General features: G+C 40.0%; 1 protein-coding gene across 30 annotated transcripts in view; it reads right to left on the bottom strand.

Annotated features, from left to right (window-relative positions):
• RIMBP2 (RIMS binding protein 2) overlaps window positions 1-26,264 on the bottom strand; it is a 279,893-nt gene that overhangs the window by 85,033 nt on the left and 168,596 nt on the right. For all 30 annotated transcript variants that reach the window (XM_043529348.1, XM_043529351.1, XM_043529342.1 and 27 more), the window contains one exon: window positions 9,360-9,464. In XM_043529348.1, coding sequence (XP_043385283.1) covers window positions 9,360-9,461 — 102 coding nt within the window. In that variant the 5' untranslated portion in view covers window positions 9,462-9,464. The remainder of the gene's footprint in view (window positions 1-9,359; window positions 9,465-26,264) is intronic.

The following is a 26,264-nucleotide window of genomic DNA, read 5'->3' as shown; positions in this document are numbered from 1 at the left end:
GTTAACTCAACAAAATGCCACTGATTACTATCCTGTATATGGGTCTGATCCAAAGTCCATTAAAGTCAATGAGGGCTGGACCTGGCAAAACGCTGAAGACACTGGCCACAAACCAACACAGTGTATGCTTAACTTTAAACATAAGTAGTCCTATTGAAGTCAAGTAACAAAACAATTCATAAAATGCTGCAATGCCATCAGACGTTTTGTGTCAATGTTATTGAGAGTGCAACATTTAGGGTTCACTTCAAATGTGCCCTGATTGGATTATGATTCAAGAAAATGAGAGCTGTCTTGTGATCTGTTGTAACCTAAAACCATTAGAAGATTTTTAACTGTTTTTTTAATTTAATTTTGCTACACAGCAGATAGATATCCTTTTTGTTTTGAAATTTAATAGATAAAGCCTTAAAATCCTAGTGTTTGATGGTTCTCACCCTTTTTTATTCCAGGTCCATACTGAGACCCCCGAGATACACCCATCCCATTGAGATGGATCCTTTATCCATACAGCAGTGTGAGAAGGGTAAAGCTATTGTTAACAATTCCAAACTTTGCTAACAATGTCTCTCTATAGCATGCCTCACAGAGGTTGGTTTTAGCTTTTCCACCAGCAAATTCAGCTCTAATTGGTTTTCTATTGTGCCTTATTAAGGGCCAGTTTAATAAAAAAGTTATCTTATAACTACGTTCTGGAAATCTGAAATGATGCAGAGGTGCTGAAAAACAACCATGTGCAAGACTTGAAGTGGAAACCAGTTTTATGTTAAGAGAATCTTTCCCTGCATCAAAGGAATAATTTAGGTAAATTACTTCTTGCCTCACTAATAGGAGTAGCCCCATTAGAGTCAATGGAAGTAGCAGCATGAGGAAGACAAGACCTTAATAAACAGATATCTGTGTCCCCAAGTATGTCTGCATGTCAGTTACAGACAGCTACACATTGATGGTACCTGCAAAACTGCACGTGTGAACAAGAATGTAGGATTAAGAATGATCTGAAAGATTAAGCCTAAATATCCAGGACCTGATTCTGGGAAAATTTTGCCTCACAAGGATGCAGACTTTGGTTCCCTTATTGTTTATCTGTTATCTCTGAGAGAGAAATATAGGGTTCTACTGAAGTTTCTGAAGTCAAACTAAAACTCATTTTAAAAGCCCTGGTATAGCTCATGTTCATTTCTGTCTCTGCAAAAACTGGACAAATCTGCAAATTTATGATTATGTGACAGGCATCAGGGATACATGGGGAAATGAAGTCAATTAACTGTTCTTAAATCAACTTTATGGTTTCACTGAAACTACCATTCAATAAAGTTTTTTTTAACGTAACAGATATGGCTGGCTGCCTGCTTCATCACTTCTCGGTAGGGTCTCCTTTAAAACAGAGATTTTGGATTAGGTGAGAATGAGTGTGGCTCTGCTCAAATACTGAAAAATATTGTCACTGCTTAAATAAACTAAGAGAAGGACCCTGGAGATGCTACATGAAAGGCCTCTCAAAAATTCAAGTAACAAAATATAATGGCTAATAAAATCTCTCTATAGCTATATAGGACTTTAAAATAGCATTAATATGCTAATGTTTCAAAATGCTCTATGAAATTAAATTTTAATTAATGAATCCAAGTTATAAAATGTTTAATCTTAATGAATGGATCTTAATCAAATGAAAAATTTTGACGAAATCAGCTAATTAAACTAAAGCTATTTTCCACTGGCAATACATATGGCATGCTTTTTAAAAAACAAACAAACAAAAAACAAAACAACCATTAAAATCATCCCAGTTAAGTGACAAAAATTGTTTCCAACAATAAATTTCATGCTAAAGGTGTTAAATGGAATAGAATTTTGCCACACTGCAGAAGGTGGTGGGCAATTATGTACAACAACATTCAACTCAACAGTATAAAAACTGGCAATAGTTAACATTTGCTTTAATGGGGCTGTTTGATTATTGGTAAAAGTGTTAACTGCCGATGAAAAAACGTTCAATTTCATTGTAATAAGATATGGACATTTAACTAGTGCAATAGATTGGAAGCAACATTTAAGACTAATGCCTGAAGGACATGACAGCTTAAATGTGGAGGAAAGTTTCTGCCGCCAGAAATTCAAAGAGAAAATGCACATGTGCATAACACTTATTTAGTCTTGGGGCTCAAATCCAGTAACAACAGGTGGGTCCTAATTCAGCAAAGCACGTAAACACTTTGGCATCTTAGCACACGTCAGATGCATTGCATCTGTAAAGACCTTTTCAACTATTAACTATTTAATCCTTCCCTGACCAATTAGCTGTTTGCATGCCTCTAGCAAGTGCTTCATAAACCACAGGTGGCCCATAAACAGTTTGGGAACTGCTATTTAGGTTATAGTTTAGTTAAATTAAAAAATATAAACATACTAATTGTAAATGGGGCATGTAGGTTTCACCAATGGACAGCATAGAAGATTATATATATAAGTAAAATCTCTATGCCCATGAAAATATGGCGAAATTCAGTTAAAACATCAGTATCTTGACAGGTATCCCAGTTTATATAAAATCACTATCTGAATTTCACATATTTAATCAATAGGTTTCAAAACTGTCAGTGCATTTGGACAAGTCTAAGTTTAGTTTCTGGGTCCTTGACAATCTAGGTTGCTACAACTGTAATTTCACAGAAAAATTGTACAATTTTAGCAGACATATAGTGAAAATTCTACCCTAGGTTTACTCCAAATTGAATGAACTATAAAAGAGGGATTTTTGGGGGGCGGTGCACGTACATACTGTTGTGGTTATATAAACACTTTGTGTATTTGGAAAGTTTACCCAAGCTAACACTAGTCAATATAAACATGATCTTAAAAAATAATAATGCTCAGTGGAGTAACTACCCAAATGCAGTAATGGGCTACATCATATGTTAAGGTTATATTGCACATTACAAAGTAAATAAATGTATGTTGATTGATCTCTCTGAGTTAACACTTGAATCAACAGCCTTCTTAAACCAGAAGGGGGTGCTCTGGTACAAGATGTGTGTTTTTCAGAGGCCGTGTGGCCATTAAAGATCTCAGAACATTAGTGTCCTGGCCAAATTACAATTTTATAGTTTGTCTATCTAAACAACGCCTGCATTTCCATTTGTACTTCCTGTCTTTAACAGTTGTGGAGCATTCTTGCGCACTGTTCCACACCACAGGTGACTGTATTTCTAGTGAGCAAAATTTTATCAGTCTTTCTCTTTCCTGTGTGCTGGTGCATTTTGGGGGATTAATTAACATTTGTAAATTGTTTTATGATCCTTAGTTGAAAGATGCTAGAGTGTGATCTTTTGTAAGGGAGGTAGGCCTAAACCTGAGCTTTTGGTAACACTGAAAGAGGTGGGATGAAGGGGTTCAAGAGGAGAGACTGTGGAGCATGGGTCGACCCCCCCAAACACCACATAAGTGTTTTTCACTGTACAGAAGTGAGAGACAGAGAGAGAGATGTCTAGCATAGAATTTTATGTTTTGTCCTGCCAATCACAGATTCAGCTATCTGAGTCTGGTTAGGGAGAGCCAATGGCTTTAAAGAAACCTCAAAGGAATCCGACAGGTTTCAGAGTAGCCGCTGTATTAGTCTGTATCCGCAAAAAGAAAAAGGAGTACTTGTGGCACCTTAGAGACTAACAAATTTATTTGATACATCCGATGAAGTGAGCTGTAGCTCACGAAAGCTTATGCTCAAATAAATTTATTAGTCTCTAACGTGCCACAAGTCTTCCTTTTCTTTTTTCAAAGGAATCTGCAGCAGTCAGTAATTTCCTGCTAACCTCATTTTATCTCCCTTTCAGTTTTTCATCATGAACTTTAACGAAATTTGCTCCAGATTTGTGAATCCGTCAAAACCTTTTGTTAACCATTATGCCAGGCAGGCAAAATGTATCAGTGTGGCACACTGGCTATCATTGGACCCTACACGCCTTACTCCTGCACATACACACCATTATAAGCAATCCTCATTAGGACAACCATTTCCTATAAACATTCCAGTATAACAGGGCAGAACCTCCACTGATGTACATCAGCGCAGCTGCACTAACTTCTCTGGATTTGACCCATTGGCTACAAAGGCCCGATCCAACTCTCATTAACATCAGTGGAGAGACTCCTATTGCTCTGTATTGGTGTTGGATCCGACCTTAAAGGCACGGTAGAGGGCATATACTGAAACTGAACGTTAATCTGTTGCACGATAACATCTCCCTTGGCACTGATAAATATTCATATTTCTTCTTGTACTATAATAATAAGTCTTCTTGCTAGCATCTGATAAAATATTGATTCCTAGAGTGTCAGGAAACATATTATGACAGGTAACAGAAAGCGGCGCATTATCAATCATCACAAGTTTAATAAAATCTATCCAGAATACAAGCTCTTGATAAATGATCAGGAAAACTGCATCAATAGTTAACTCCCCCTTCCATTGCACAGGCTCGTAATAAACTTTGCTGGTGAATCACCGTTTTATCTGAGTCTGTATCACAATAAAGTCTGGATTAACAATATTATGTTCTTCTTTTTGGAGATTAAAGGACTGGATAAACACAGCGTGACGGGGATAAAAGCATCCATGTACATATAAAAAGAAGAATTACTTATTATTCTGTCAAAACAATACAGCAAAGGTACCAGAAAGCAGCAGTTATTGGCTTAGTTTAATGGGGCACATTACCTTGGAACCTCATCATATTAATGCTGGTGACATGCAAATTCCAAATCTACCACACCATCACATTACTTCCCCATGCATGCTGGTAGTATTTTAATGTGCCTATCTAAAGCAATTAGATATATCCAGCAAAAACAAGGGGCAAGGTGAACCTAATGAGAGCCTAACAGACAACTGGAGAGGTTAGCCCAGGTTTTGAATGTGAGCCAGTGCTGAATCTTCAGGGAGCAGATCAGTGCAGCCCTAATGTTAACCTCTGTTACTAATTAATTTAGATGCCGTTTCTCACATTGCTTTCAGCGCATGGAACAGCCTCCCAGCTCTGGTCAATCTATCTTAGTACTTATATGGCCCCTACTACCATATATCTCAGAGCTCACAATCTATTAAGGTATTTATTTTCACAATACCCCTGTGGGGTATTAGCTCCTTCGTAGAGACTGGGAATTGATGCACAGAGCATCAGATTTTGAAAGGTATTTAGATCCCTGAAGATACAGATAGTCTCCTAGTGAGACTTTCAAGAGCACCAAAATTGGTTAGGCATTTACCTCCCATTACAATCAACAGGCACAAACCTGCTTAGGCCCTTTTGAAAATCTCATTGGGCGCCTAAATATCTTTGAAAATCTGGTCCAGAGGAACGAAATGGCTTGCCCAAAGTCCCCCAGGATATCAGTGCGGGAGCAGGGAACTGACCCTAGGTCTCCTGAGTCTCAGAGTAGCACCTGAACCACTTGGACCTCCTCATCCATCTGGTTTGCCAAACCAGGCCCTGCACTTTTGCATTTCTACAGAATATTTGCTTTAGTATTATAATTATTTGTATCACAGGAGAAGGTAGAAGCCTCAACCAAAATCGGGTCCCAAGGTGCTAGGCTCTGTACATACACACAGCAAGAGAATATCCCTACCGTAAACAACAATCTAAATAGAAAAACCATCTCTAGCCCTTCATGAATGGACACATTAAGTTGTCAGGAATCTGTGTGATGAAAGACAATGGAAAAGACACACTAAGAACCTCAATTATATTGTGAAGGAGAATGTATGGGTCAAATTGAAGCCAGAATGATCAATGTGCCAATTATTGATGCTCGCGAGGGGGTGGTGGTGGAGGTTTGTTACAGACCACCAAATCAAAGCAGATAACAGGATGCATTACTCCTTAAACACCTGTCTGTTGTATGTGAAGGGAAAACAGTGTTGTTTTGGGGGACTTCGATTTGGGAGACATTTGCTGGAGTCTCAGGCAGCTAGTAGTAAATCATCATTAAAGTTTCTAAAAATTATAGACGATAAATTTCTTAAAAAAAAAAAAAAAAGCATTGCAGCCAACATGAGCTACCTATTTTGGACCTCATTATGATGGCTAAAGATGAATTACACTGGACTGGAAGTTGGTGGTCGCCTAGATTTCAGAGTAGCAGCCGTGTTAGTCTGTAGCCGCAAAAAGAACACAAATATTTGTGGCTCCTGCTGATAATAGCTCATCTTAACTAATTAGCCTCTCAGTTTGTATGGTAACTTCCAACTTATCTGTATGTGTGTGTGTATATCTATCTATCTATCTACTTTACTATATGTTCCATTCTATGCATCCGATGAAGTGAGCTGTAGCTCACGAAAGCTTATGCTCTAATAAATTTGTTAGTCTCTAAGGTGCCACAAGTACTCCTGTTTTTTTAGGGGGATCCAGTGGACATAGTGTACTTAGATTTCCAGAAAGCCTTTGACAAGATCCCTCACCAAAGGCTCTTATGTAAATTAAGTTGTCATGGGATAAAAGGGAAGATCCTTTCATGGATTGAGAACTGGTTAAAAGACAGGGAACAAAGGGTAGGAATAAATGGTAAATTTTCAGAATGGAGAGGGGTAACTAGTGGTGTTCCCCAAGGGTCAGTCCTAGGACCAATCCTATTCAACTTATTCATAAATGATCTGGAGAAAGGGGTAAACAGTGAGGAGGCAAAGTTTGCAGACGATACTAAACTGCTCAAGATAATTAAGACCAAAGTAGACCAACATAAAGTAATGCACATTGGGAAAAATAACCCCAACTATACATACAATATGATGGGGGCTAATTTAGCTACAACTAATCAGGAAAGAGATCTTGGCGTCATCATGGATAGTTCTCTGAAGACGTCCAGGCAGTGTGCAGCGGCAGTCAAAAAAGTGAATGGGATGTTAGGAATCATTAAAAAAGGGATAGAGAATAAGTCGGAGAATATCTTATTGCCCTTATATAAATCCACAGTACATCCATATCTTGAATACTGTGTACAGATGTGGTCTCCTCATCTCAAAAAAGATATACTGGCATTAGAAAAGGTTCAGAGAAGGGCAACTAAAATGATTAGGGGTTTGGAACGGGTCCCATATGAGGAGAGATTAAAGACACTAGGACTTTTCAGCTTGGAAAAGAAGAGACTAAGGGGGTGATATGATAGAGGTATATAAAATCATGAATGATGTGGAGAAAGTGAATAAAGAAAAAGTTATTTACTTGTTCCCGTAATATAAGAAGTACGGGCCGCCAAATAAAATTAATGCGCAGCAGGTTTAAAACAAATAAAAGGAAGTTTGTCTTCACACAGCGCGCAGTCAACCTGTGGAACTCCTTGCCTGAGGAGGTTATGAAGGCTAGCACTATAACAGGGTTTAAAAGAGAACTAGATAAATTCATGGAGGTTAAGTCCATTAATGGCTATTAGCCAGGATGCATAAGGAATGGTGTCCCTAGCCTCTGTTTGTCAGAGGGTGAAGATGGATGGCAGGAGAGAGATCACTTGATCATTACCTGTTAGTTTCACTCCCTCTGGGGTACCTGGCATTGGCCACTGTCGGCAGACAGGATACTGGGCTGGATCGACCTTTGGTCTGACCCAGTATGGCCATTCTTATGTTCTAGGGAGCAGTGATCATGATATGATTACATTCAATATGGGCAAAGAGGACAGAGGTGCTTCAAAAGGGCTAATTTCCCAAAGCTGAGAAAATTATGAGAAAAATTGACTGGGATGAAATATTTAGAAAGAAAAATTTGAATGAAAATTAGGAGTTCTTTAAGAAAAAAATTATTAACTGGGCAAAAAGCCACAATTCTACAGTCAAGAAAGAGGACAACTTTGGTTAAAAACCCATCCTGGTTCAGTGATGAAGAGAAAGCAGCAATTAGAAATAAAAAAGCAATATACTACATATGGAAAAAGGAGTTAGGAAATTCAGAAACTTGATAAGGGAAGCTAAACACATCAAGGAAAATTCCATGGCTAGCAGAACTAAGGACAATAAGAAGGTGTTTTTAAGTATATTAGGAACAAAAGAAATTCTGGCAATGATACAGGACCGTTACTAGATGGAGATGGTCAAATCATTAATAATAATGCAGTAAAAGTCTGTAAAAGAAATGTTCATTAAATATTTCTGTTCTGTATTGGGAAAGAAGAAGGATTTTATCGTATGAGAATAATGAGATACTTTTCAGTCCATTAGTAACTGAGGAGGAGATCAGACAAATCTGCTAGGATTAAACATTTTTACATCAGCAGGCTTGGACAACATGCACCCAAGAGTCCTAAAAGAGTTGAGTGAGGAGATCTCTAGCCCACTGTTGTTAATTTTTAATAAATCTTAGAATACCAAGGAAATTTCCAGAAGACCGGAAGAGCACTAAAGTTGTGCCAATCCTCAAAAAGGGCACCTGGGATGATCCAGGTAACTATAGCAGTTAGCATGATATTACTCGTGGGCAAAACAATAGAAAAGTTGATATGGGATTCAACCGATAAAGAATTAAAAGATAGGAATATAATTAGTGCCAGCCAACCTGGATTTATGGAAAATAGGTCTTGTCAAACAAACTTGATTTCATTCTTTGATGAGATTACAAGTTTGGTTGATAAAGTTACCTGCGTAGATATAATATACTTAGATTTTGTAAGGTTTTTGCCTTAGCACTGGATGAGATTCTGAAGTATTGGTCTTAAACTACAACAAAGAAGATTTAAGTTAGACATTAGAAAAAACTTCCTAACTGTAAAGGTAGTTAAGCACTGGAACAAATTATCTAGCGAGGTTGTGGAATCTCTGTCATTGGAGGTTTTTAAGAACAGGTTAGACAAACATCTGTCAGCGATGGTCTAACTAATAGTTAATCCTGCCTCAGTGCAGGGGGCTGGATGTTGAGTTTCAAAAGTTAAAGCTTTATAGACACTAAAACACAAATTGTCAACATCACATGTCAAAATATAGAAAGTAAATATCCTTAAATCAAACTCTAATATGTTCTCAAGAAGAATGTCTCTTACTTTGCTTATGTGTAAATTTCAAACATCATCAATGGAAATATTTTTTCATCTCTTTGGGTGTGTACAGTAAAATAGATTTTTTACTGATATTAAAAGAATAAAACCTTCCAAGCCTAAATATAGCTATCTAAATCAAAGACTGAGACACACATGCACTACTACTGCACGAGAAGTCAGTCTGAACATTTTAGAAAAAGAGGAGACTGAGTTTTGGAAAGTAGATGCTGGTTAGATGGACGCAGATTACACTCAGCTAGACTCAGAGATCCATTTCTTTACCCATGCCCAATCACGGCAATTTGCCATTTTACTTGGTTTTCATTTTCTTCACTTACCTTCTGCAGGAGTTCAATTTCCTGCTGTTTTGCGTTGAGAACAGCCAAGGCTTGCTCATGCTCCAACTCTAGCTGTTGCCGCCGTTCAGCAGCCTCTCGCATATGCTGTATTAGGGGAAAGAAAACCAACTCATCAGTTTTTAATGTCCTTTTCTGAAATCAGATATGCTAACATTTTGAAGCATGATGCTGATCTCAATAAAAAATCTCTTTGGTATCCAGGGTATGCAAACCAGATAGAATTTTTATTCTATCAGGCCACAGGGGCATATTTCCACTGCAGTGCATGGTTAGCTTCATATGAATCTCCATTAGTTGATAGCAATACATGGTCCATGGCACACAGTTGAGCTGTTCAAATTCCATCCAGTAGAGGGCAGAGTTACTGCATACCCTAGACACCTCATCAGAGCACTGTAAACTGTATCATGATAAACAGTTTCATCTCAGGAAAATTTTAGCTTGACAAATTCCCTAATTGATTCTTTATTTGGAATCCTGTTCTCTCATTTGCTTCATGCATGTTTATCATAAAGAAACATTCTGACCTTGATGCTCTAACTGCCTATTATTTATACCACCACTTACACAGCAAAAAGAAGATAGGTGGATTTGGATAAAATTGATTACATAGTACTGAAAAATATAGGTTTTTTTTAAAAGAAAACCTTCAATTAATGACCCAAACTAATATGATGCAGGACTCTTCAGAAGGGCAAAAACTGAAGAAATCCTTTGTAGATACTAATCTTTTTCATTACAGGATAACAAAGTTCAGCTTCATATTACTATACTTTCAAATCACCTTGTGCAATAAATGGGAATTAAAAAAAGATCTCTTCCTAGATTCTGATCTCCTCCCTGCTGAAGCCGATACTAAAGATTGAGAGCACAAACACAATATGGTACTTGTGGAAGTGAGGGTTACTACGTGAAAACCATAGTAGGTAACTGTGCTTGAGGGCAGAAATGATACTGGGTTGCCACTGACTATAATGGGGTCAGAATTTCTCTCACCGTGTATAAGAGAAAGGTCTTACCCAAATGGGTCTATTGTTTGTCTTCTTTAATGAGTTATCGTTCTGGGCTACGTGGTATTAATAACAAAGGGGGGCAGTATAAACAGGCTGGCTGGTACCAATATGGATGTATTTGCTAAGAAGACAGCAATATCTTCAATATTCTACCTGGTTTCACTTTGGTGGTTGAGTTCTTTAATATTTACTTTTTATTGATGAGTTAGTGAAAAACTGCAGCCCAAGATCTTCAGAACTACTGATTTGGGGTTTATGAATTATTGGGTGGGTGCCCAATCTGAGACACCTTAAGAAGTCCTGGTTTTCAGAGGGTGGGTGCTTATCACTTTCTGAAAACTGGGCCCGTTTTAAGTCATCTCAGCGTGGGTGACCAAAAATCAAGGCATCCAAAAATCATTAGTCATTTTAAAAAATGTCGTTTATGTTGTGTAACTTTCAATCTGTTAAGCCTTCCCCCAAAGCTAACATAGCCTAAAAGCTGCTCGTGTGGGTTTAAATCTGCTCCACCATCCCCAGCACAGACAACCGACTATTCTGTTCATTTAAAAGTTCCACAGGGCCCATCTGAAAACAACAGCACCCTGGGAATGAGTTAGCAACTTTTTGTTGTGCTCTGCACCACTAGTTCTCCCACTGGTACTTTCCTGCTGACGTTTGCGAGGAAATAAAGGAATGATTCAAAGTGGAGCACAGCTCTAGTAAATAAGAGCAAGAGGATTTAATATACTTTGTTACCTAGAGTACATGACTTGGAACAAGAATGCAGCTTCCCCTATGTCTTTAAAAAAAGACTCTGGCATTAGCCATTTGAATGAATTCAAGCAAAGTTAAGTGCCTATTTCAAAATTCAGAGTTGACAGGAATACACCTTCATTTGTGGGCTAAGAATCGAGAACAAAAGGAACTAAGGGACCAGGGCTGGAAGTGGTGGACCAGCATTTAAACAGAAGCTGATTCGAACCATTCCTTGTACGAGTAATAAGCAGCTGCTGAACAGCTTGACAACAGTGACAAGCATTAATTAAAAACCCTGTTAGTGGTTAAAAAGCCCACATTCTGTGAAAATAAAGCCCTTCCTATTCCTGTAGATTTGACACGGGCAGGTTGTTTGCATGGTCTGTTCAGATGCCACTTCTGGTGGAATTAGGTGAAGGCGGTGGAAGGTGTGTGTGCAAATCACGGATTCACACACAAATTGGGTTCTCAGATGGCACCCTGCTTTTCTAACCTTCTGCGATGGTGTTTGCAACCTACTTTTAAGCAAATGGCTGCTGCTGAACTCTAGTGTCTAAAAATATTTCACTCTGAGAAAACTGTACAGCACACTTAAGTTAATTTTACTTTGGAGACACTATTTTTTTTTAAACAGCCAACAAGAAAGGAGAGTCCAGGAATATCTTGTTAATAGTAGACACACAATGCCCAGAATATTATCAGTGGAAGAGAAATGTTAGCATTCCGACTGTATCCCTTTAGAGAAATGATATTATTGAACCATCAGTCACAGAGGCACGTGAAAAGGCACAACACAGAAAGCCAATGCACCTTATCTGCCTTCAAGACAAGTCTGATTTCATCCCACAATTTTGCACTTCACGGGAGCCTATTCTGAACTCTACTTAGGGTTTTGTGCAGTTTCTGTGGAGGATTTAGCCTCTTGACTGCAGAGTTTATAACCAGGGCTGCAGGCTTTAGATCCTAATTTTTTTTTACAGAGTTACCCCCCGGATATGTCCATGGGAAATACCTACTCTTCTCAGCATTTGGCTATGGCCAAATATTGTGGGACTGATTCTCATCGCATGTACACTGGGGTAACTCCATTGACATAGAAAAGTTACTCTTGATTGACATTAGAATCAGACCCTGTGTCTTGTACCCAGGTGCTTTCAGCAGCTCTCGTGTAGATGCCTACAGGACTCAGACACTGATGGCGCGTCCTCAAATTTCTTACATTAAGGGCAACACTGAGGCAGAATGTACACAGTACAATACAATTCTCACTCGGATGATCTGCAAAGACAAACATTCCTACAAAAAATGCAGTAACCTCATTCCACTCCTCAAAGATTTCATAGCAGATTTGCTGTAGCTCAGTCTGATGTTACTAGGACTTAACAATTTTTACAAAACCTAATACAGCACATTTACTAGTATGCTATGAAGAACTATAAATAATTAATAATATTAAACTAGATCTGTAAAAATAAATGGACAAAGTACATATGGCAATGCAGGGGCCCTATTCATTGAGCTTTTTTCTTTTCTTTTGTCAGTTTGCTCACAATATTTGGTAATCAGCAATTCATAGAGTCTATCACAGTGGCAGAGCTGTACAAAGGTGGTTGCATTCCACCTGTCCATGCTATGGTTGGCCTTAGCTAGTGCTAGCATGCTAGAACTTCACTAAACATGAATATTCATTCTCCCTTGCCCCCCATTCTCTCCTCCTCTTAAAAAGGATTATTCAGTTCCCAAGCATGGAGTCATTCAGATGTCATGAAGAAAATACACATTTAGAAGAGCACACAGAAACCACGGAAGAGCACACAGAAAACACGGGGAAGACCACACATTTAAAAACACTAGGGCAGGTCACTTCTTCCTGCAGAAAAAATGTGGGAAGGAACCTCAAGGTGGAGTAGAGGGGGTGTCAGATCTTGTAGAGTTTCCCCCAGATCAGAGACAGGATTCCCACTCTGGAGCAGACAGTGGGTTTGCAGAAGCCTCTTTATTGCATCTTAGCCCTGTGCAGCTGAACTCCAGCTCCCTGTCTGCTTCTTCTACCAGGAGTTGCCTTTGGAAGCCCCCTTTAAGGATGCAGAGGGGCTCTGCTCAGGAGAAGCCCTGCCTGTGTCAGCTTTTGCGAGCACCCCATCCCTCACAACAAACCTGCCATAGGGGAAGAGGTTTTGCAGAGGAAGCTGACATTATGTATCACTGCAAAAAAACTTGTAGAAAACCTTACCCTGGGAGCAGAATTATTTTTAAAGCCCTGATATTTATAACTGGCTGTCGACATTAACACTGACTCAACTGACTTTCAAATATCAGAGCCTTGTTTCCTAACGATAAGTAGGATGTGACACTGAATGCGGTGCAAACTTAATTCACACCAGAACATAATGATCAAAGGGCTTGTCATCTGCTCTTGCAGACACTGCTGTCACGGCAGAGTGAAGGGGAAAAGGTGGCCTAGTGCACATCAGGAAAAAACTATATTCTGTAAGAGGCTACCTATATTTAACTTTTCAGAGTGTTAGCTAATTTAGCACATTCTGGTACTTACTCCTCAGCTGAGTTAATACATCCTGACACGATAGAAGGAATAACTAATTTTCTTTCTTAACATGAAAACCAGACTTAATAGTCTTCAAAACTTTTCAGAGATGGGAAACCAGCTGGCCATTTTTAAGCTAAGTTTTTCCAGGGTAAAATGAAAATTAAATAATACCCAGTTAATTCCATCCATTTCCTGATGTACATTAGGCCAAACAGCATGCAAAAGGTTGTTGTTATTTGTATTGTAGTAGTGTCTAAGAGCCCCAGCCATGAATCAGGACCCCACTATGCTAGGCTCTGTACAAGCAGACCCAAAAGATGGTCCCTTCCCCAAACAACTTACAACCAAAGTATAAGACAAGAGACAAGGCAGATGGAGAGCACAAAGAAATGGGGAGACAATATTGATCAGTATGATAGGCAGTGGTCTCAGCACACTACTTGCCTGCCCACTGCAAATTTTTTGTAGGTATCTCAGCACAGGCGGATTTTAAGAAGGGATTTGAAGGTGAGCAATGAGCTAGGTTTGTGCATATTTACAAAGAGCTTCTCCCAAGCAGTTAACTTCAGAGGTTGACCATAGATCTGTGAAACTGGGGTTGAAATTCATATCCAAACCAACTTTCTCATGCTACTTTCCTGATTCTATTGATAAAAATGGTGCTGCACAGGTACCATGAAACCTTAGAAATATTACCCTATTTGATAATGTGATTTGTACATAACTGCATCATTTATCATATATAATACTCACATTGCATATGTTAATGTCCCTCCCAATACAGAAATAAGACAGTTAAGTACAGTCAGAAAAGAACATATATATTGGAAACTGTAAAGCTGTCCCGACCATTGTCAGTGGTTAAATATGTGATTAAAACTTTTAAACTAAGAGGAGTTTTTATCATATAAGCCATTCAAACTGTCCACATCTCTTTAAAAATACCACATATTTGCAGAGCTACCTGGAGAGCAAAGCCTCTGGAGCAGTAAACTGCCTGCTTCTCAATACCAGTCCCCAAACTATGCCTCTGCTTTCCCAGAGAGCTCTGGGAACTTTTATCAGGGATTTTCTTTCAGTACATGAGTTGGAAAAGATTAATTAAACCAGAAAACTACAGCTCAGAGTATTTCGTTCCCAGCCAACACTGCAGAGAATTGATATGCAATATCGTGAATGCTTGAGGTGAGGGAAGAGGAACCTTAATGAGAGAAGAGTTCTGGGAGAAAGGATAAGTAATCTAACCCTTTGGTTCTATGACAGTGTTTTCTAATACATCTCCCCAGTTGCTGGCCAACAGAGAGTAACTGCAACTGTGAGGGGGAAACGGCAGGACTACTATACAAGTAGGCTTGGAAAAATTAGATTTTTATCAGTAAATATCTGTAAATGTTGATTTCGCCGTACAAACACAGATGAAAAGATATCTCCATCGATAATAATCAAAATTTACAAATACTCAAAGTAAGGAAAATGCTGCTTGAGAACTTATTGATAATTTGATTTAAAGATATTTACTTTGAATACTTTGACATGTGATGTTGACAATGTATGTTTTAACTGTTATAAAGTTTGTTTTGAATCTCAACATTTACTGCCATTAATTAAATATTGTCAGACCCTACCCCATTCTCTTATCCCCCACAAATTTCCTGCAACTGTGAAAGTTTAAATTAATAAATATAGAAAAATTCTTAAAATAAACAGATATTATTCATCAAAATTATATTTTTTTTGCCATGCATATTATATATATGCGCCAAGTAATTTTTTGTGTATTGGTTAGAAATAAGTCAGAGCAAAACAAGTCCACCTGCACTCAGCTTCCAGTGTACCACGACTGCATCATCATGTCATCACTGACTCTTATCATCCCATCCCCCCATGACCAGTCACTCCAATATCACCAAAACCTTCCCTTTCCTCATTATCCTCAGGGCTAAAGCCCTTGTCAATGCATTGAAGATTCAGCCTCCTTAGCCATCCTAATTTTTGCCTCTGACTCTTCCAAGCCAAAAATGTCACTGCTGAGATCATATTCCTCTCCCATCACTGAGACAACATCACCATCTCCTTCCTTAGAGGTTTTTAAGGTCAGGCTTGACAAAGCCCTAGCTGATGATTTAGTTGGGGATTAGGTCCTGCTTTGAACAGGGGGTTGGACTAGATGACCTCCTGAGGTCCCTTCCAACCCTGATATTCTATGATTCTATGATTGTTGGAAGTCCCTCGGGCCATTTCTAAACTGCAAAGGGAACACAGAACTCACTATGGAATGGCTTCCAACATAAATGTGCTCTGTGTACATTTTGCTAAACTAAACTACTCTGGTAAGAGATATTCCCCAGGATGCAACTGAGCAGAGAGACCGAGTAAACAAGTTTGCAGAGATTGAAAATTACCTGGGCCACAGTAGCACCACAGCCCTGGTTCTGAGCATTACTTCACTGATTGTGACCTCAGCTTGCAATGCTAGCTAGGGATAGGTTCCCTTAAAGGTATCAGTGTGAGCCTTCGCTTACTCCTGTGAAAGTCCCTAACCTCCCTCCTGCCTTCATGTACTACTCAGAGCTGCTGGTTTGCTGCAAACTATGGTCTATGTGCTGAACTGCGCCGCAGGGTGTAGAGAGGGGCCAACTTCAGAAATCTGTTGACTACAGTGCAGAGGGCAGGGATGCAGTGAAATCAGTCCCTTCTATGTCCGTCCAGGCCAGGCCAGGACTTAGGGAGAACATGTGTCATGACCCTAGGAAATACAGTCTCTCACCAGTCTGGAAGTTAGAAAGCCACGGAGAACGACAGAGTCTTTTACCAGCTGCACGGTAGTACCATAAATGTGTCATGTGGTGGATGCACTACCAGGTGCAGTACCGCTTGTTACTGCCGGGGGTCTTCTTGTGCGTATGGAGCCGCTCTAGCCTGAGTCCCTACAGGCTGCAGTGCAACTGGCCGCTAAAAGTCCCCTGGCCTCCCCAGCACCTAGACTGCAGGCAGCAGAGGAAGGAGGACAGAGCACGGAATAGAGGCTCTTGTGGGGCTAGCCACCGTAGGCACAGTAAAAGTCTATTTGCTCATGTTCCTGCAGCCCCAGGCCAGGAATCCCTGCAGCCATTGAGCTACAAGCAGACAAGGGTTGCGGCACAGAGCAGGGAATATAAGCTTCTGCAGGACTAGGCATTTTTCCTCATAGAAACGTATTTGTGAAGGAAAAATCTGACTTAGAGGAACATCACAAACACTGCCTTTGCTCTGGCTTTTGAGCCGTAAGAGGATCCAGAGTCCCCATAGTATGTAGTAAAACCACAGTCAGTGGCTTATGGGACCCAAAGCTACTTTAGGATCTTTAAACAACTGAAAAAACTATGTATCGTCAACAAGCTAAACCTCATCTTTATTCAATTACTTCCTCTTTCTCCTTGGACAAAAAAGCATTGTTTGCTTATGCGTTACAAAGCAATCTTTCAAAGAAATGTTTGTGTACTGAGACAATGTAGCTACACGATAGAAGGGATGGGAATAGTTCCCCATAATGAAAATACTGAAAAACACTTATTTTATAAAACAAGGAGCAAACACTGTACCTGCTTCACTCAGATCCATCTGCATAAACTGAACATTGGGTTCAGAAGCATTCCCTAGAAACTGGGAATCATGAGAACCATGTGAAATGAAACATGCAAAGGGCCACCACTAACAGACAAACTCCTGTCTTAAAAGATCACCCCAAGGTATCCCACAATGTACTGACTACTGTGATACTCAGGACTGTTCCTTTAAGGGCTGAGCTTCCCAGCAGTGAGTCCGAGCAGGCAACTGGGAAGCTCTTGCTGTTATGCAGAACCAGTTGGAACTAGCACAGAATAAGGCAAGCCCCTTAACCACGGAGTGATCACTGAACACCGCAAGCACCAGCGTGCTCCAGCTTTATCAGAACACCCATCTCTTTAAGTGGCCAGTTTCGGTGGCTGTTTAAAACAGGCTACAAGAACAGCCGTTCTCAGCTTGCCTTTTAGCTAGTGCTCTACACTTGCTGAGTCATCCATTCCCACCTATCTCCCAACATAGCTTTGATGCCATTCAGCACTTCCACAATCTTTGCTCAAAAAAAGAAAGGAAAAGAGGCTTGGGCTTGAAGCCAAAATCTAAAATGTTCTCTTAATACACTCTGGCTTAATACACTCCCACCAGGTCATGATTGAGGTGAGCTGGGAAGGAGCAATCTGGCAAAAATACTCTCTCTTTAACAATAGCCCAGAAGGAAAAAAGAGATTTGCTTTTGGTAAAGGCTCAACAACGCTTTATCTCATTCCTTAGAAAACGAGCCCCAGGAAATTTCAAAAAAGAGCTATGAAGCAGACTATAAAAAGTGACATCAAGATTTAAGGTCAGGTACATGAGGCCAGTTCCTCATCCCACCAGCCACCAGCTCGCAGAGGTTTAGCTCTAATAAAGACAAGGCATTGCTTAAAAAAAAAAAAAATCCATAAAATAGAGCATCCTGAATAAGTGCCATTTATAAACTGAAACCTTAAGAGCTTTTTGTCCAGAAGCTAAGGAGCCGCTCTGAGCCATCGTCTGTTTTTAATAACTTTATATTGGCTTAGCATCTTTACTGAGAAGTCTAGTAAAATATATGACACATTTTGATGACCTCTCATGACTTTACTGGAGCCATATATGAAGAAAATAGGGCCACTGGAAAATAGGGAAATAAAAACTGCAGACTTGAAGGGAGACCTTAAAATAACCAATTGACTTGGTGGATGAAAACTCCTTCAAAGAGGGAGTAACAGTGGCTTATCCACTGAGGTATGGCAGGAATAGTCATGCCAAAATAAGTTAATAGCCGATTATCCTGTTACTACACCAGAAACTTCAGAGGAAGGAATAAAATGCCAGACACTTCACAATAAGGTGTGATTTGTATAATAGTACAGTATGAGAGAAATAGCCTCCTCGCTCCAAATAATAAGCAGCTTATAACCTGTATATCAAGACTTTAAATTTTGTTCTGATTAATATAACCCGGGATGCTCTTCTTATCCATGTATATATTTAACCCTGCTTTAATCTTAGTAAATTATTTGTCTCTACAATAGCTTGCAGTAATGAGTATCACAAGTTAACGGTATGTTGCATTAAAAAAGTATTTCCTTAGAATTCCCAAATCAATATTTTCAACCACCCAAATATTCAGTTCACCCACTTTCCCCAAAGGCCGGTAAAAAACGATGGGCTTTGCATTATGCATGCCCTGAAGTCTAAGAGACCCAGCACAGGGAATCAATTTCCAAAGTCAAGGGGCTCTCCTTCTGAGCACCTGTCCACTACCCTTTCCTATTGAAAGTAGGGGAGATCCAGCTCAAGCACCAATGCTGATTGCAACTGCGGCAGTAAAGAGCCAGCTAAGCATACAGAGGTCCAGCATGTAGCACACTTCCTTCAGCGTTTATTGCATAAGAGGCAAGCTGCAGCATGTTCCATTAGCTGGAGCAGCTCTGTGGCCTTTGCTTTCTTCCTTAGGTACAGTACATGGTCACATTTTCTTTGGACAGACCCTGTGAATCCTTTATATTGTTTTCCCATCTCCATATCAACATCTCTGCCTGGGTAACAAAAAAAGCGCAGCTTTATAACTGTGCTCAGGGAAGACTGAATATGACCCTCTAGTTTCTTTCTCGGAAGCCACAGATTAAATGTGTGTTCATGACCATTCAAAAGACAGATGGAAAGAGGGTGGGGAGAGACAGAAATGTGTATCTGACAGGGAAATAAGCATTCACAAGTGGGGCTGTAGCTCAGGTGTGAAAGAGGGCTACGTGGTAGAAGTCACAGAGGAGAGATTTTAGAGAAACAGTTCTGTTGGTTATAACATCTTTAGTAAATGAAGCATTACAAATTACTTTTACTTTTTATTGTCAGCCTGCAGTATGCCAAACTTCTTCCTTAATATGAGGCTTTGGGGAATTCAGCTATGAGAAAGTGTTTCATTTATGGAGGAATACATGAGATTTGAGAAGCCATAAACTGGAGGGAAATTGTGTGGTTTACTTAATTTAGCTCCTAGTTTTTCACTTTTGGATTAAACCTGAGAAGAATAAATGCGCCGTTACTTTGATTAGATAATTGCATATAAGTCTAAAATAGATTATTTTAGCCATAACATCTGACACAGGGCGCACGGCCAGTAGTTACAGGTTTGACTGAGAGTAAGAGTTCAAGGCATAGCTGAGTCCCTAGCAGATCTAAATGCAGCTTAATGCTCTTGGCTCAGGGACTCATGGAAATATATTTTAAAAGTTTGTCCTCAGAACCCTTTAAAGACAAAATGGGAATTTAGGGAGCTCAGCACCTCATAGGATTGGCCCCTAAAATAGCCCTGTTGGAAGATGTTAGATCGACAACACACTGAAGATATCTATTGACAGAAGAGCCAGGTGACAGACAAGCTGAAACAGCAAAACAAGTTTCCTCACACTACCCCGCCAATGCACCTCAGCTTTGACCTGGAGCATCCATCTTTAGAAGTACGACATGGTCAATCTCTTTGGCTCATTCTGTCTTTAGCTTTCCTGCTAAACTGCCAACAAAGGGGTCAATCAGTGCCAGTCATGGTGGTGGCAAACGTGATATGGAAAACTGTTACAGGAAAACTATTACAATAGACAATCATTACAGTAGAAATTTAATCAATAAAAAAGTCTGTGGGGAACATGCTTTAAGTTTAGAGATGGAATAAGTTACAATTACCCTCAGAGAGGTCACTTTTATGAAAATTAACTGGATAACAAATGGGTATGGAAACATCAGTGCACTGCAATATTAAAAAGCATGCCTGCAGCTTCATGTGCCAGGAAACTGCAGCAATTCCATTATCCTCTTTTGGAACCTTTTTTGCCTGCATGTTACTGGAATGTGCCTTGTCTGAGGACTCTTGCTCCCAAAGACTCTTCTCTCTCTCTCTCTCCCCCCCCCCACCCCTTAACAGCAAAATAATTGTAAGTTTTGCATGTTTACTACAGCTATTCAGAAGTTTTTTCACAGAAAGCTCTCTCATTCAAAATAAATGGGTTTCTTTAAAAACAATTTTTTGGAGGAAAAAAAAACAGTTTTGGGAGGAAATATTCATCAGCTGAAAACCACTGGCTTCAAAATGAAAACTTTTCTGTTTTAGTGGCCAAAAACCTGAAAACTGGTTTTATTTTAATGAAAACCTGCTTTTTTTTTCTCCAAAGGGGAAAAAAAAATCACCTCCCAACCAGCTCTAACATTTCACATCATTTGAGAGGCACAAACACTTGTCTCTTCTTTCAGTGCTCTCTCTCTGGATCGTACTGCCAAACCATCACCCATTCAAACCAGAAAGCAGCAAGCTATAAACGGTGCCCAATCCTGTAAATGGCTCTGCCCAGACACTGCCCTCTGCTTGTGCAGGGCAGCTTGCAGGATCACTGCCTGGGTATCGTTATTATCTTTAGCATCACTGGAAGAGCCCAACCATGCCGCACTTTACTACTGAACTCAATGTGAGTCCTTATTGAGTAAAGAGTGCCGGATCAGCCCATTAGTGTGCAAACATAGGTGTTAGTGAGGGTTGGACTAGATGACCTCCTGAGGTCCCTTCCAACCCTGATATTCTATGATTCTCCCAACCTCCTCTCTGCAAACCTGAATAAAGTAATTACACCTGAACTTTCAAATGTGTCCCCTGAGCATGAGTGTCGTCAAGTGGACAGGGCACGAGACTGAGAGTTAGGAGATCTGGGCTCTAATCCCAATTCAATTACTTACCTTGTGCATGATATTAAGCAAGTCACTTTACCACACTCTTTCCTCTCCCATCCTTTGTCTGCCTTGACAGTGAATCCTCAAAAATCAGACTTGTGAGCTCATATGTGAAATTTCTGGCAGTCAAAATTCTAGCTCCCTGTGCTGATGCTAGTACTGTTGAGAGAAATTATAGAGCTGGATCTGAGCGGCAAAATTCATAAGAGAATCTGAACTTCCCCAAAGTTCAGGGCTGTTTGGATACAATGATTTGATTCAGCTGACCATGTCATTCAGATTCAGATCTAAACATCAACAAAACTCAAGGGTGGTTTTGGTTCAGGTACCACTTTATCAAATTGTGGCTGGGGCACTTTTAAATACAGCTTCCCTGGATGAAGTTATCAAAGAAAGTCTCTTTTCTTGTAAAAATTCCAATTCCTAGCACCTCAGTAGCACACATTTATCAGAAATGCTGATTACTGCCACACAGCAAAAAGGAGATACGGCTCCACATGTAATGGTTTGCTTCTTAGGGGAAAGGCGATAGCACAACAAGATGTTGCTGCTTTGCTGCAGTCCAGCCGATCTTAAGGAAAATATTTAACCAGATGGGTTGCTTTGAAGATCAGAGAAAGGGAGTTTTAAATTTCACACATATTAATTTATTTCACCTGTATTTCCAATAGATTTCAGAAGAGAACATAAAATGCATTCAGTTGCCCATAGCAGCAAATCCACCGGGGTCATACTCACTTTTGTCTCATACAAAGTATCAGGGAAAAAAGCATGATAACATTACAAATGTTCTTTCAGTGGAAACCAAATCAACAGCACTTTCAAACAAAGACCCTGCATCAGGGTCTGCTCTACAACGTTATAAAATGGAGTAATTCAATTCAAGTCAATGTATGCTAAATTCCAGATCCAAGCTGTGTTGAGGTGCATACTCCATCAGATTACCTTCCTGAACTGTGTGTATGTTCTTTACTCTTTTTTTGCAATAATAACCAATAAATAAGCCCTCAGCTTGCACCCATCTGCCTAGCAGAGTTGCAAGTGCAAAATATATATCTATGGATCTAGTAGACGAAATATATACTGAACTAGAAGACAGGTTTTACTGCTCACATCAAAGTCTACTGATGCACAAGCCCAGCCAATAACAGTTCTTATTTTGACACTAAACTTGATTAAATGCAAATTACTGTCAATTCACAGCCGTCTATTTTTCAGCCGTCTCATGAGCCATGGATTTACAGTTCATTTCCTTTTTTCTTTTTTGGTTTTCTTCTCTCTGCTACATGCCCCTGGAGTCAGTGAAGTTCTGCATCTCTCTAGCTTATGTCCCAGGTTCATTACATGGGGATCCCGGCCAAGTCCCTTGTGAAATGAGCTTTGGTTTTCTGTCAAGGTCCATGTCAAGTGCTAGAGCACTAATCAGAGTGGTGTAACACATCATTCAGCCGTGTTTGTGGAGCTGTCATTTTTCTATTCCCCAGAAGCCCAGGAAGGAAATAACCCAAAAAGTAAATTAGCTTGCAGCCCAAGAGAAGGCATCCCTTCTTGCTCAGAGGGAAGATCACATTGGTCTCAGGCAGAGGCAGTACATCATACCTCCACTCGAGTATGCAGTTTAATTTTCCTTTTCCATTACATACATTTTTTATTTGCACTGTAATTTTCAATTCGTTCTATTGGTGCTGACTGCCCACTGGCAACTAGAACACTATTAATCTCCTTCAGAGAAATATTCAGGGTAGTGAAGAGCCTGGGCCTTATCCAGTGAGTGACTATGGCTCAGGCCTCCTAAAGCTTGCTGGGGGCAGGTCTACACTACAGTCAGGATCGACGCTCTGAGATCGATCCACCGGCAGTCGATTTAGTGGGTCTAGTGAAGACCCGCCAAATTGACAGCAAATCGCTCTCCTGTCGATCCCTGTACTCTACCCCCCGACGAGAAGAGTAAGGTAAGTCAACAGGAGAGTTTCTCCAGTCGACCCCCCACGGTACAGACCCCGCAGTAACTCAACCTAAGGTACGTCGACTCCAGCTACATTATTCACGTGGAGTTGCATAGAGTAGGTCGACTTATCGCAGTAGTGTAGACATAGCCTGGGACGGTTAGGCTTGTGCAGCAGCCAGCTTGACTCTGACATTCCCACAGTTCCTAGTGGTTCACTGAGATGTAACTTGTATCCATTATTGATCCCCATCTGCTAAATTGAAAGCCTTTTCTTCATCTCTCAGTCAACACTAAACAAAAGTTATGGAGAGAAGTTTTGGAATGGCGCGTTCATGAAATTGCAGCAACACAATGAGACTTCTCCATGTTAACGATTAGAGAGGCAAGAACCTGCTTTCATCATCACATGTATCTCCAAAGACCCAAAAACAGCTTCCACTGCAGCCAATGGCAAAACTCCCATTGAGGTCTATGGGAGCACAAATCAAGCACCAAGTCTTTGCCAAACCCATTTCTAAATACATGGTTGGCATCTACAACTAGAGCTGAGTGAATAATTGATTTTTTGGTTTAGTGGCCAAACCAAAAAAATCCAAACAATAATTTGGCTTGTTTCAGTCCTAAAGTGGATTTTTCCAATTTCTCTCAACAAAATGCAAAAATTCCCAAAATTTTATTCAGGCCAAAAAACAAAACAAAACCATTTTAAAAATGTCATTTTAAATTGGCATTTTGTTTCAGAAATGGTGATTTGAAGTAATGTTGTCTAAACAGTTTGTTTCAACTTTTCTGAATTTTTTGTTTTCAGGTTTTTTTGTTTGTTTGTTTGTTTTTTTGGCCAAAACTATTAGCCAAATCGGACCAGAATTTGTGAATAGTTTCCATGCATCGAAAAAATATTGCCCAGTTCTACCTATGACAAACATCAGCTCGAGCTTGCCAGCATTATTAATCAAACATTCTTTGCAGAAAACTCTTATTTGTAACCTTGAGAGTTCACTGAAGAACTCAGTCCATCTATTTTTATTCTACTTCAGATACTTGCCTCCTCTTCCTCTATTTCATCTCTTCTTTGCTCACTGCTTCAGTGGTTTGAAAGGGAAAACTTCAGGTTTTTCACCGTGTCAAACAAACCACAGCCTGGCACCCTGTCAAAAAAAGCTCAACACTGGATCAACATTCCATTCGAACTGTCTGAACATATCCTTAGTCCTTCCAGACTGTGAAGGTATGTCTGACACACAGGCTGTGTTTACAATGTGCTTTTCTCTTAAAAATTACCACTGTAGCACTACCAGCAATGCAGCTCCACCATTGTTAGAAACAGTGGTAGCTCTAAGGTTCCCGCGTTTTTATTTCTGTGTCATGTGACTCTTTTTAAAACACATCTAGATGATGTGGTAAAAACCATGGGAAAGGCATCTGTAAACTAGAGAGCCACACTTCCTGCCGCAGGGAGAGCAGAAGCCATTCAAAACGGTGTTTCTGAGACCATATTCCTGGCTCATCTCTCCAACAGGACCATGTCACACCCCGCTTTGCATCCCTCCCCGACTCCATTTTTGCACCCCCCCCCAGACACAAGGTCCTTGATTTTAAGGGCCATTTAAGGCCCTTCTTCATTTAGTCACACTCTCCCTATCAGACCTAAAGGCTTATCTTACTGCTAGCCCTCGCCTTTGCTCTGCAAGTGATGGTCCGCTTGCCTGACCACTTCTCACTCAAGCACATCTGTGCTTTCTCTCATGCTGCCCATCTTTGCATTAGAAAAGCTCCCTGGTAAAATCCCTGAAGGTACCACCTCCCTGGCAAAATCCCTCCTCAAAAGCTAACTCTGCTGCAATATCTACAACGGCTGGGCAAGTGATGAGCTGTGGCTTGTTTTTCCTGATCAGCTCTGTTTTACTGTTCACTCTGACCTTATCCTCTCAACTCATCTCCACTCTGTTTGTCTGTTTCATCCAGATGACACAGCCCATCACATACACACTGGGAGCTCTCCAAGTCAGAGGCTGCCTTCGTCGTTAGATGTCTGTACTGCACATAGCGCAATAAGGCCCCAATCCTTGACTGGGGTGCCTAGCCCTTCCATAAAAGAAACAAACAACAACTGGGGGGAAATTTAAGAAAAAGCTCAGAGAATTCAACACCGTGGTTTGTTGGTCTCCATGCTGAGAAAAACTGGGACCTCCTAATTAAGACTCTTGCATCTTCAGTACAGCCATAATTCACATTGCGTTATACAGATGCAAATTACAATGCTGTGAGAGGTGAACATTATAAGAACAGAACAAATGATATATAAAGATTCATAACTCAATTTTACAATTAACATGAATAGCCAGATTCTGACAAAATATGTGAATAAGGGTATCACAATTTGGCCCTAACATCTGAGTCTATTAAAGACATACCAAAATAAACCACCTATGGAGAACATTCAACAGAATTCTGCCTTTAGTGAATCAGAATACACATATATACACTTTAAAAGCTACAGTGTGATAGGATGCAAATATTGACAAATCCGGACACAGCAGAAATGGACTACTGCTATCTGTGTTCCTACAGTGTGCAGCCACTAGTGGAAAATGAAATTATTTGTTGATTGAATTATTTAATGGAAGCAATGCTACACATACTATTATACGATCATCATCTAAACAGAAGTATGTTAGTGCCCTTAACATACTATAAAATCCCAGACTGAAAGGATCAAATGTGTGATTAAAAATAAAGAGAATTTGTTAAAGTTTAAAAGGAAGTGCCAAACTGATGACTCTGCAAAGTAAAAACCTCTGTGTCTCTACAGAACAGCTGGAGCATGGACACCGGCTCCATAAGCAACTCCC

Source organism: Chelonia mydas, chromosome 15, assembly GCF_015237465.2.
Source record: "Chelonia mydas isolate rCheMyd1 chromosome 15, rCheMyd1.pri.v2, whole genome shotgun sequence".
Lineage (NCBI taxonomy): Eukaryota > Metazoa > Chordata > Testudines > Cheloniidae > Chelonia > Chelonia mydas.
Note: the sequence above shows the minus strand (reverse complement) of the source record. Positions and strands in the feature narration are given on the sequence as shown.